This window comes from Marmota monax, unplaced genomic scaffold (genome assembly GCF_021218885.2).
Source record: "Marmota monax isolate L192 unplaced genomic scaffold, Marmota_monax_Labrador192_F-V1.1 WCK01_AAM20220418_F8-fsc00122, whole genome shotgun sequence".
In the NCBI taxonomy this organism is placed as follows: Eukaryota; Metazoa; Chordata; class Mammalia; order Rodentia; family Sciuridae; genus Marmota; species Marmota monax.
This window is the reverse complement of record NW_026695223.1, coordinates 5,539,255-5,550,017: the sequence shown is the minus strand read 5'-3', so window position 1 is coordinate 5,550,017 and position 10,763 is coordinate 5,539,255. Positions and strand designations below refer to the sequence as shown.

Below are 10,763 nucleotides of genomic sequence, written 5' to 3'. Positions count from 1 at the left end.
AGGCTTATTTTCTCTTCAGAGATACTGTTATTTTTGACTTTTAGGAAGTCAAATTCAGCTTTGTTTCCTCCATACTTTCTCCTGAGTAATTAGTGATCCTTAAACGTCAACATATCAGCAGAATAGACATACTATAGAAATTCAGTTTAAAGATAAGACTTTTAAAGTGACAAATATTTTGTGCAGGAATAACCATCTGTTATTGTTTGCTTGGACTTTGGAGTTTTGGAGTCAGCATTGGAAATTCTTCACAGTATTTCTGACCAGCTCTTCCTTTTTCTCCTCTGCCCCTTTTTATTTTTTCAGATTACACACCCAGCTGGCTGCATGTCTCAGTTTATTAAGTTCTTTGGCGAGCAAATCCTCATCCTCTGGAAATTTGCCTTACTTCGAAAGCGCATTTTGATATTTTCTCCCCCTCCTGTGGGCGTTGTATGCTATAGAGGTAACTGAAGCCAAAGTCAGGGTTCTCCCTAAGTTCCCAAAACATAGACTGCTGGAGTCTCTCTCTTGTTGATCAAATTTGAAGAGTCTGGCCCATATCAGGGGAGTTTTGAGACTGGCAGTGGCCTGACTTGATTCATATGGAACCTGGCAGCAACAAAGAGCATGCACTGGGTGACACATCAGTGGCCTTTCAAGAGAGAAATGTGGGAAGGCAGAAAAGATGGATTCTAGATGTATATAAGATAAACTTGATAAAACTTGCCTGATTAGGTTGTAAAGGTCCTGGTGTATGGGAGGGCATAACAGGAAGAGTCTGTGATGACAGGGAGGTGGAGCCACCAAAACCCAGAAAGCATGGCGGGAGGTTGGTTGGGCAGGGTTAACTTGGACACAATGAAGGTGTTCTTCCTGTGAGTCTTTTCGGGGGAGATGTATGCCAGGCACTTGAGTAGTGGGTTCAGAACCTCTGGGGGAAAGCTGGGCTGGAGATGGTGATTTGAGAGTGTTGTAAGGGCTGTCCTGATAACCAGGGGATGGGGCATCACTGGGGAGAATGTGTGAACAGCAGCATGCCAGGCACAGGAGGTGGATTGACAATTGTGGAAGATGTTCCAGGGGAGATGGAAGTGTCAGAAGAAGGGGGGGGGGCTGGGAATGAAAGGGTTACAGTAGGTCAAAGTCTTGAGAAGGGGGAAGGTCAACAGGGACAGAAAGAGTGCAAAGTGTGTGTGTTGGATTTGGTAAGACATTGCTTGTGTGACCTTGAAGAAGTCAGGTTCTACTGTGGGAGACTTGCCCTCAGTCTCCTCAGAATGCCAGGACCACCTGGTTAAGATGAACCAGGCTAGCAGAGAACAAAGCCCTTCATAGTTCCTGTGTTACTCCACTTCCTGTTGCTAAAGCAGAATGCCTGGGGCTGGTTAATTCATACAGAAAGAGGTTTATTTTGGTTCGTGGTTCTGGAAGGCCAAGAATATGGTGCTGGCATCTGCCTAGTTTCTGGTGAGGGTCTCATGGTAGACGAGTGGAAGTGGGTATACATGGAAGAGAAGCACAGGAGAGAGAAGTTCCAGGCTCACTTTATGACCAAATGCTCTGGAGATAACTAACCCACTGCCTTGGGAACTACATTAATGCCTTCATGGGGGTGAAGCTCCCATGAGAGGATTCCCTCTTAGAGGCCCCACCACCTCTTGGTACTGATACCTTGCAACCAAGCCTCCACATGTGTTTGGCTGGGACAGACCACATCTAATCCATAACAGCTTCCTCTTGGGCTACAGTTCAGAGAAGGTGTTGTCCAGCAGGCTTCGGTGGAAGAGGGACATGGGGGGCGAACTCTTCTCACCTCCTCCATCCTCCAGTGTACTGCTGCTGTTGCCTGGCCAATGTCTCTCTGCCTGGCATCGGGGGCACCATTCCTGAGTCCAAGCCCTTCTTCTATGTGAACGTGGCTGACATCGAGAGCCTGGAGGTAGAGGTGTCCTATGTGGCCTGTGAGTATGGGGACCTCCTCTCATGCTTCCCCTGTGTCCCAGTCCCTCTCTTCCTCCCTGCCTCCTTGCTTCTCCAGTGGGGTAGGGCTGGTTCCCTCGGTGACCCTGCAGGGTTTCCACCTGCTTAGCCTGGGGTTCCGCAGGCACCACAGAGAAGATATTTGAAGAGAAGCGGGAGCTATACGATGTTTATGTGGACAACCAAAATGTGAAGACACACCACGGCCACCTGCAGCCCCTGCTGAAGATCAACAGTGCTGACAGGGAAAAGTACCGGCGGCTTAATGAGCAGAGGTAGGGGCGGAGGCGGGCTGTGCCTGTGGATGCAGCTGGGCCAGCACCACACTTGAGAAGGAGGGCTGGGTGGCCTGGGGGTTCCGCCCTTCTTAGGATCTCCCTGGAGTCTCTGTGAATCTCACACCTTCCCTCCTAGTGCATTCCTGCCAGGATGCATGCTGCCTGGGAGATAGAAATGAAGGGGATCCCTGCATGTAGCCCTTATAGGAAAGGGGCAGATACATGATTTCTCTCTGACTGGCTTTGGAAACTCGGAAGCCTAGGGACAATTATACTAGCTTCCAAAATCTCCCCAAATGACCTTGTTTATGTTTGGAACCACCATTTATTGAGCATCTATACTGTATGGATCACTGTATTTGAAACTTGCTTATGCATTATCTCGTGTAGTTCTCAGTAATTTGGTTACCTGTGAGTTAAATGGGATCACTGTCATCCCCATTTGATGGACAGAGGAAGGATTACCACTTACGTGAGGTTTCCAGGGGCAGAACTAGCCATAGACCCTGGAGCTTTGAGTCCACGTCCTGTGCATCCTTTCCTGTCCCTCCTCTCCTTGCCCCAGGATGGAGGCCTGCTTTGATCAGTGCTGCTTCCAGGAGGGTGTGGCCCACTGCAGATGCTTGGCCACTGGTGGGTGGCTGGGCACCCGTCTGATGGTGGTCTCTTCCCCAACAGGCAGATGCTATTATATTCCCAGGAAGTAGAAGAAGACTACAACCCTTGTGAGGAGGACCTCTTTGTGCTGTGAGTCTGCCCGGGCCAGTGACTGTGGGTCTCCCCGAGAATCCCTTCAGTATTGACTGCTTTGGATGACCTGGGTCCCTCCCATGTCACCCACGGCAGTCCAGCAATGTCCTTTATTGCTGCCAAGGGCTATTAGAACTGGGCTCTTTACAGAGGCAACCTGAGCCCTAAAAGGCCATATAGGGAAAGAGGCAGGAACAGGTCATTGAGAGGAACAGGAGGTCTGGGATGTGCCTCTGCTGGGCTTTTGCATTCAGATATCTCCACTTAGAACCTTGGTGCTCCTAAGGGCTCAGGGACTTCTCATCTGTGGTTTCCTCTGAATAGAGCAGTTCCTCATGCTGAGTGTTATGGGTTTTCTGAAAATTGAACCATGGAATTGAATGGAATCTTCCCAAGATCTGATGGGGTGGCCTCCTGGCCTGTACACCTGGAGCACTGATTGCAGGGATAAGCAATTTTAAGAGAAAATTGAGAAATAGTCTCTCAGCTTCCTGTTTGGTCTTCCTGTGCCATGTGCAGGGATAAGGGTGAGGAACAACACTGGACAGTTACCAGCTTTGATGGAAACTCCCTGTGGACATTCCTACAGTGGCTCCTGATCCTCATGGCATACTTTCTAAGGCATGCACACTGTAGATGTGCAGGTATCCAGGAATCAAATGGGGCCACTGTCTCTCAAGGTTTGACACAGGCCATGGCATTTAAAATTCTGAGCACCAGAGCTGCTTTAGACTTAGAAACCTCTGTTGACTCTGGGAGCTCTAAGCACCACAGCTTAAAGAGAAAAGTAATGGCTCTCTGAACATCACTCGTTTATTTATGTGGTACCATAAAACCATGACTTTTAACTCTCTTTCTAGGCATAATCCCTCTCCCCCAAAAAAGAATAATCAAAGGAGAACACACACCCAGGGACTGTTTGCGCCAGTCTCAGTGGCCATAACTCACCTTCCCTTTCTCCCTAACCTCCCCACTTCCAGTGCTGCTGGCTTCAGTATAGCCCCGTCCTACCCCCACTTCAGTGCCCACATTCTTAGTGGCCATTGTCAGTCATGGTGGGCTGTCCACAGAGGCCCAGGGCCTTCTGTTCTCCAGTGAGGATTCTTGGCTGCCATCTAGCATGGCCTCTTCCGAGCTCTGAAAGGTGAATTTTAGCTTCTTTCTTGAAATCTTGACCTCAGAACTATGTTATCAGGCCTTGTGTTTTCAACTTTCTCTTCCTCTTATGACTAAGCAGGAGAGGAAAGCAGGAAATAGGGGCCCCTCCCTAGGGCTATATTTAAATCGCTAGTGACTTCCCTCTTAACAGGAAAATGGTGTTGGCAGCAAGGCCAGCACCACTCAGAGATCTGCCAATCATCCTGTGACTCACCCCACCTGGCTCTTGCTAACCTTAGTGGTACTTTAACAGCTGTATAATGAAACTTTGACCCTGTTTTCTTCTTTTAAAAGGTATTTTGGTTTATTTTTGAAAGCTTTCAAAAGTCAATTCAACAAAATGGTATAGTTTAGATTCCTGTGTGTGGATTATCTGGTGAGCTCTTTCGTCTCTCCTTTCCTCCCTTTCCCGTCTTGTGAATGCAGGTTTTTCCTGGAGCAAAACAACCGGATATTTCAGACTTTGTTGGAGGTGTCTGCCAGTCAGGACAAAACTCTGACAGCAGAGCATGCCAGGGGCATGGGCCTGGATCCCCAAGGAGACCGCAGCTTCCTAATGGACCTGCTGGAGGCCTACGGCATTGATGTCATGCTGGTCATTGACAACCCCTGTTGCCCATAGGATGAGTGACATGGGAGGACTGGTGAGCCACTCACATGGGTGAACGTAGCCTGGAGTGTACCCCAGGCCCCCAACGGCCTCAGTTTTTAATTATGGTGACACAAAGGAAGATTGTTTATACTTTCCAACAAATGTAACTTGCAAATTCCTTTCTTCCCTTTTCCCAAGAGGTAACGGGAGATGGCCTTGATTTTTGCTTCCTGCTTTGGTAGGACACTGAATTCTACCACCATTTCCCAGAGCTGCTGCTTTGGGTTTAGTCTTTGGAGTTCTGTCACTATGAGCAGGCTGAGCTCTGAAAACAGTGGGGTGGACTGCTCAGAAAGTCTGTGTGTCCTTGTCCCTTGATGCATTCAAGAAGACAACCATCTGTCCAGTGTGGCCTTAGATGTTCATCTGCCTGAGAGCAGAAACTAACCAGATGACCTTTCAAGATCATCAGGTTCTATGAGTCAGTGGTCTTGGGATCAAAAACCTTTTCCTTAGGGGCAAGTCTGTGTCTTCCTTGTTCACTTGAATAGGGACCACAGAAAGGGACAAAGGGATATTTTTGACACCAGATAGCTTCTTTAAGGACTGAATGACAGGGAGAGGTTTCTTATTGGTCAACTGAACGCTACACTCATAGACTGAAGCCTTGAAACTCTTCCTAAACTAAGTGAATGATGGGCACTTAATGTAATGTGCTCGTTCTTTCTCTGAATCCCTCCTCTTAGGTTGGGTTGGCAAATTCCTAAGGGCCAGTGGTGGCCCTGGAGCTCTCAAGAAGATTTATTTTACAATTTAGTCTCTTAAGGGCTAAATATTTTCTTGGAATAACTTGGGTGTTTTTAGAGGGTAGAGGGGCAGATGTTCAAGCAGGCTAGAGAACAAGCTCTAAGTTTCTTCATCTGGATGACGGTTCCCTGGAGGCATTACCAGCAACCCCCTGCATCAGACAGATGCATTGGATTCCTAAATCTAGCCAGGACCTGAGCTGATTGACAGAGGTTGGAGCCTGATGTTAATAAGACTGTTCACCAGTCTGGAGTGCTCACAAACATCTTTTTAGCAGGCTTAGTGATTGGGTCCTGAGACCTAAAAGATTTGTTGAAGAAAATCTGACAGTGCCTTCCCCTCAGGGAGTGGTCAGGAGCCCTCAGGTGTTAGTCATAATCTTATCTGCTTTCTTGAATGGTCTGGGATGGGTCCTGTAGTCACCTGCCTCTTCTCTTGGGATGGGTTACTTGATGGCTGCCAGCTTGGGTGAAAGGACACTTGTTAACCATAATCAGAAAGCCAGTTCCTGTGAGTAAAGTTTAGGTCTTCTGGGGCCATAGTTAAGGCTTTTGACCTGAGATCCTGGATTTTTGGTAACCTAACTTCTTCCCCTTCATCCTTCTGTTATTGGGATAGCCATCAATGCATTTTACAGGCTGGTGTACACAGCAGAGAAAGAACCTTCAAATGGATGGGTCATGTGTCTTATCAATTCAAGGTTCTTAGGGCTATTGCTTAATTTAAAAGTATTTTTCACTGTAGCTCCTTGATACAGAATTCAAAAGTAAATAAATTCACAAGTGGAAATGCAAATACAGTGACTAATCACAGTAGTATCATGTAAATATATAAATAAGTTTGGGCATTGAGAAGTAATATGTACAACTAACACATTTTCTCCTTTGCATTGTGGATTTAGTCATCATTCCAGTAACATGTTTACAAAAGAAAACACACCTGTGCCCAGAGGCTGATGCTTCACCTGCTTCCCCTTTATAAGCAACCCCCTTCACTTGCCTTGCAAAGCTCACGGGGTCTTTCTCACTTGGGTCAAGAAGTGGATACTTCTAGTGGTACCCTAGGGTTTAGGGTTTTCTAAGTTGAAGGTAGGTGGCTAGAGGTAGGCATAGGGGGATTCTTCTGGAAGACACAGGCAGACCCTATCTCTGGAATTGGGGGATTTGCTAGAAGGACCCTGTCTAAATACTTTGGCTCCAGAGCCTTCTGTATGTGAACGCTTATGTTTCCTGTGCTGTTTTAACTCCAGGCTCAGAAGTGCTGCTGTAAAGACAGCAAGGTGAGAAGGAAGTTCTGTATTTTCCTTTGAATAGAGCCAGGGCTGTGGCAGCTTCTGTCTGGTCTCTGACTTGCTTGGGCTCATGAGGAAGGTGAGGGTATGAGTGTGGGAGGCCCAGAGAGGAATGCACCGAGGCAGTGCTGTCCTAAGTCGTACGGGCCTGGACTAGCTGACCCCAGAGCAGAACTTCTTGAACTTCTCCCTCAGTCCTTCTCTGTCTTGCCGGCTTCCTCCTGACGCAGCCTCTGCTTGACTGAACAGCGTGAGCCCTTCACTCACTCCTTGCTGTGTATCACCTCAGCTATGATCTGGGCTACGTGGAACCTCTTGCTTCTGAGGTCACCTTTTGAAGTCTTGCTTAGTAACAGACTCTGCTGCTCCCACATGGGAAGTTAGCAGGCACAACCATATCATTTGCTACAAGTTTCCTCTGGGGGGAACTTGTTTTTGAAGTACTAGGCAGGAATCTCTCTACAGTGACAGCAGAAGCTAGGAGCCATGTGAACCTGCTTTTCTGTCACTCTTTAAATATATTCTTTAAAAAAGAAAAAATCTGCTTTTGTTTGAAAGAAGTTGGCCACATCTTTCCCTGCTTAGGTCTAAGCTTAGTAGAGGCAGTGTTATCACCTCCACTGACCTCAGGAGCAGGGCTGTGTGGATCCTTGAGCCCTCTGCTGGTGGCCCTCACCTGTCCCTGCATAAGATACCAGACCCTGCTGGGGAGCTCTGAGCCTGATCTTGTGCCCCCTATGGACCACCTGCTGACTTGTGATCCTAGGGCTGCCCAATCATCCCTAAGTGGAAAGAGTCCTGTGGGGACTGGAATCAGGATTGGGATTTGTTTATATCCATGTTAAGTAGGACAAAGGCCTGTTAAAGTGAATGTTTTCAATTTTGTAGGCTCAGCAGATAATAAAAAGAGTCAGATCCTGCAGGACTTATATCCTACCAGACTAAAAAGTATGCACCAAATCATTGATTAGTATTTGCTTTGGCTTTAAATATGAAACTTTCCGTAGGCCTGGCCTGGGGATCCATTCTAATGTCAGCATCCCACCTGGGACCTGTACAGTTCTGAGTACAGTGAACTAGAAGGCATCTGCCTCCCACACTCTCCATCCATTCTGGTATCTCTTCTCCTATCTAGCTAAGGGAGAGAGGCCAAACTCATTAGCATATTGATAGAAGTAATTTACATAAGAACTTACATCTTTAACTTACCTTTTTATAAACCATGTGAAGATCATGATGGGAAAGATAAAAGTAGCACACAGATGCAGATGTTGCCTGATGCCACATGTGAAGATCCATGTATTCTGTAACTACCTGTGATATTTTAGCTAGAAGATAAAGATAAATCATAGCTAAGTCATTGTTTTCATTCTGGTGGCTAGAGAATGAACTTGATGTCTTGATACACTGAAAGCCCTTCAAGTACAATAAAAATGTGAAATTATTCACCTTTCCATTGAGGCCTTCAGGGAACATTTCATAAAGGGTGGTAAAGAATTAACCTTCATTGGCAGAACATCAAACTTGGAGAAAAGGCAGGGATCTCAGGGACTGTTTTTTTCCTTTGAAAATACATTGCCCAGGGAACTGATTACACTCCAAGTCTAGTGTAGACCATTCCTGGAGAGGCAGACATTAATGAGTGGACAGTGTGTAAGACAATGCTCAGCTTGACAGCAAACATGCAAGAAAATATGCAGACCAGCATGCCTGCATGGGCTTCTCTTTCCCTGTTAGGTTCCAGGCTAGTAAGCTTGGAACCTGAGAGATACCTACCACCACCACCCACCCCGCCATAACTTGCAGCTATGTCTGTGGTGAACATACTACAGACCTGCAAGCCTACCTTGGCAGGGCAGGCCCGACCCTTCTCATTTCAGGAAAATCCTTCTCTGATTCAGGTGGGGGAGGGGAGGAGTTAAGGGCTCCTTTTACTCCCAAATTATTAGTTTTTACTATTCCATTTTTTATTACTAATATACCTCTGTTCCCAGGAGCTATTGGAGCACTAAATGTTGTGGGAAAAGGCTAACTGTGAATTAAGTTTGTTTTTCTTATAAGAAATGGAAGTTTATTTTTATATTGATGTTACTATGTGATAAACTGAGTATGAAGATGTTGAAATGGAAAGAGATTTCAAAATTATAATCCTAGAAATGGGCAGCTTTCTAATTCTGTAGTGGTGAGACCCTTAGAAACGTTGTTTGGGAGAGTGAAAAGGACATTGTGCTGTGTGATCTAAACAGCACTCCAGGAGATAAACTTGACAGTCCCAGGAAGGATGACACACACCAAGCTTCAGCAGGACTCTAGGACAGAAGAGGGTAAATGTGATCCTTCTTATTAGGCTCTCAGTCACCTGGAGAGAGGTGGGAACGGGAGGTGGTTTTAAAACTAGCACTTTACTTTATTTGGAGGGTTGGAATTTAGGGGTAGATGAGGTAAAACTGCAAATTTAGAAAGGGATTGGGAATTTTCTAGTGCTGTATAGACATCCAATGATGGTGAAGTGAAGCCCTGCTTTCATCTTTTTAGAATTTATTGTAGAACTTCAGTATAGCATGGGCTTTTAGAGATACTATACCCTAAGTTCAGAGAGTTTATTTAGTACCATAGTAGGAAGGTGTTAATTATGTTTGTTATAGGATGCCTTTTAGACTAATGATGAATATATACTTTGCTTTCTAAGAACAGTTGAAGGATGTGGGTAAGGTGGAATATTATAAATTGGTCAGAGATGATCCACAAAATGAAAAATTCACACAGAGGTAACAGCTGGTTACAAGTATATTTGACTGACATTAGAGTGAAACTCCTTTGGGTAAATAAAGCAAAGCTGAAGTATATAAAAGGTCTGAAGACGGCATTAGGAAAAGTTTGGGCCTAGCATATGCATCAGTGGGGAATGGCGAGGACTCTGCTTCTGATGAGTCTGGATGGGTGACCGGTGTGGGGTGGGCGGGGAGAGGCAAACAAAATGAACTTCCTATATTTACCCAACGCTTGTTGGCTAAATTTCTATATAACCTTTCCTGGAAAAGAAACAGTCATAGCCCTGGAAAACCTGTTTTTTTCTGAGTTAGGATCAGCTTACCTCCCTTTCCCTATTGTGAGCAACACCCCAGCCTGAGTTATAGCAATAAGAGAAATGGAATCTGTGTTTAAGTCTTCACCTTGTGATGAAATCAGATAGTTCCCAGGTGTTGCCCTCCTCTCTCTGTTTTCAATGGTAGTAATTTAAAGGCCTAAAGAAAGCTGATTAGTCCCAAGGCTAAGGGTAAATGTTTCTTGATTTTGTTCTGTGGTACAAATAACATCTATGTATATCATATCTGTATATATCTGAACTAAATTGTGTGCAGAGAGGTTGTTACAACTATATTTACAGAAAATGATTTTTACAATTAAAGTTCACATTTTAACATGAACATGTGTGCTTCCGTCCTTCACCTACTCTGAGATGTAGTCTGTGGTAGGAAGGAATGATGGCCCAGTCTGGGAGTGGAACCTATGGGGCTGGTTGCTGCCTTGCTTACAGTGAAGACAAAGGCAACTAAGAGCTGCTGCCTGCCCTCCATCCCAGTAGCCGAAACCACAGGTGAGACTAAAATGCCATCCGGAAGAGCCAGGGCTATGCACCCTCAATCACAGGAAACTTCTAGAAGAAGCCCTTTAGTTTCATGAAATCTCTTATCAGAGTTTAGTTTGAAACAACATGTACAGGTGTGTATGTATATTAAACTTTTATTCCATTTTTAACTTTTTTGGGGAGATATTTTAAACCAGTATAGAGTGAACTGCTGACAGTGGTGGTTCCAGAGTCAAACGGCTGGTGTTCAAAGCCAGGTTGCTGCCTTCTGAGTGAGGCGACCAACTAATACCCACATCGTAGATGATAGTGAGAACCAGTACATCAGGTGCACCC

At 45.6% G+C, this 10,763-nt stretch overlaps 1 protein-coding gene across 1 annotated transcript in view; it reads left to right on the top strand.

The window, feature by feature from the left end:
* Dennd11 (DENN domain containing 11) overlaps positions 1 to 10,266 on the top strand; it is a 40,805-nt gene extending 30,539 nt beyond the window's left edge. Inside the window, exons 5-9 of the mRNA XM_046434194.1 lie at positions 307 to 445; positions 1,812 to 1,943; positions 2,087 to 2,237; positions 2,919 to 2,987; positions 4,575 to 10,266. Coding sequence (XP_046290150.1) covers positions 307 to 445; positions 1,812 to 1,943; positions 2,087 to 2,237; positions 2,919 to 2,987; positions 4,575 to 4,770 — 687 coding nt within the window. The 3' untranslated portion in view covers positions 4,771 to 10,266. The remainder of the gene's footprint in view (positions 1 to 306; positions 446 to 1,811; positions 1,944 to 2,086; positions 2,238 to 2,918; positions 2,988 to 4,574) is intronic.
* The last annotated feature ends 497 nt before the right edge of the window (positions 10,267 to 10,763 follow it).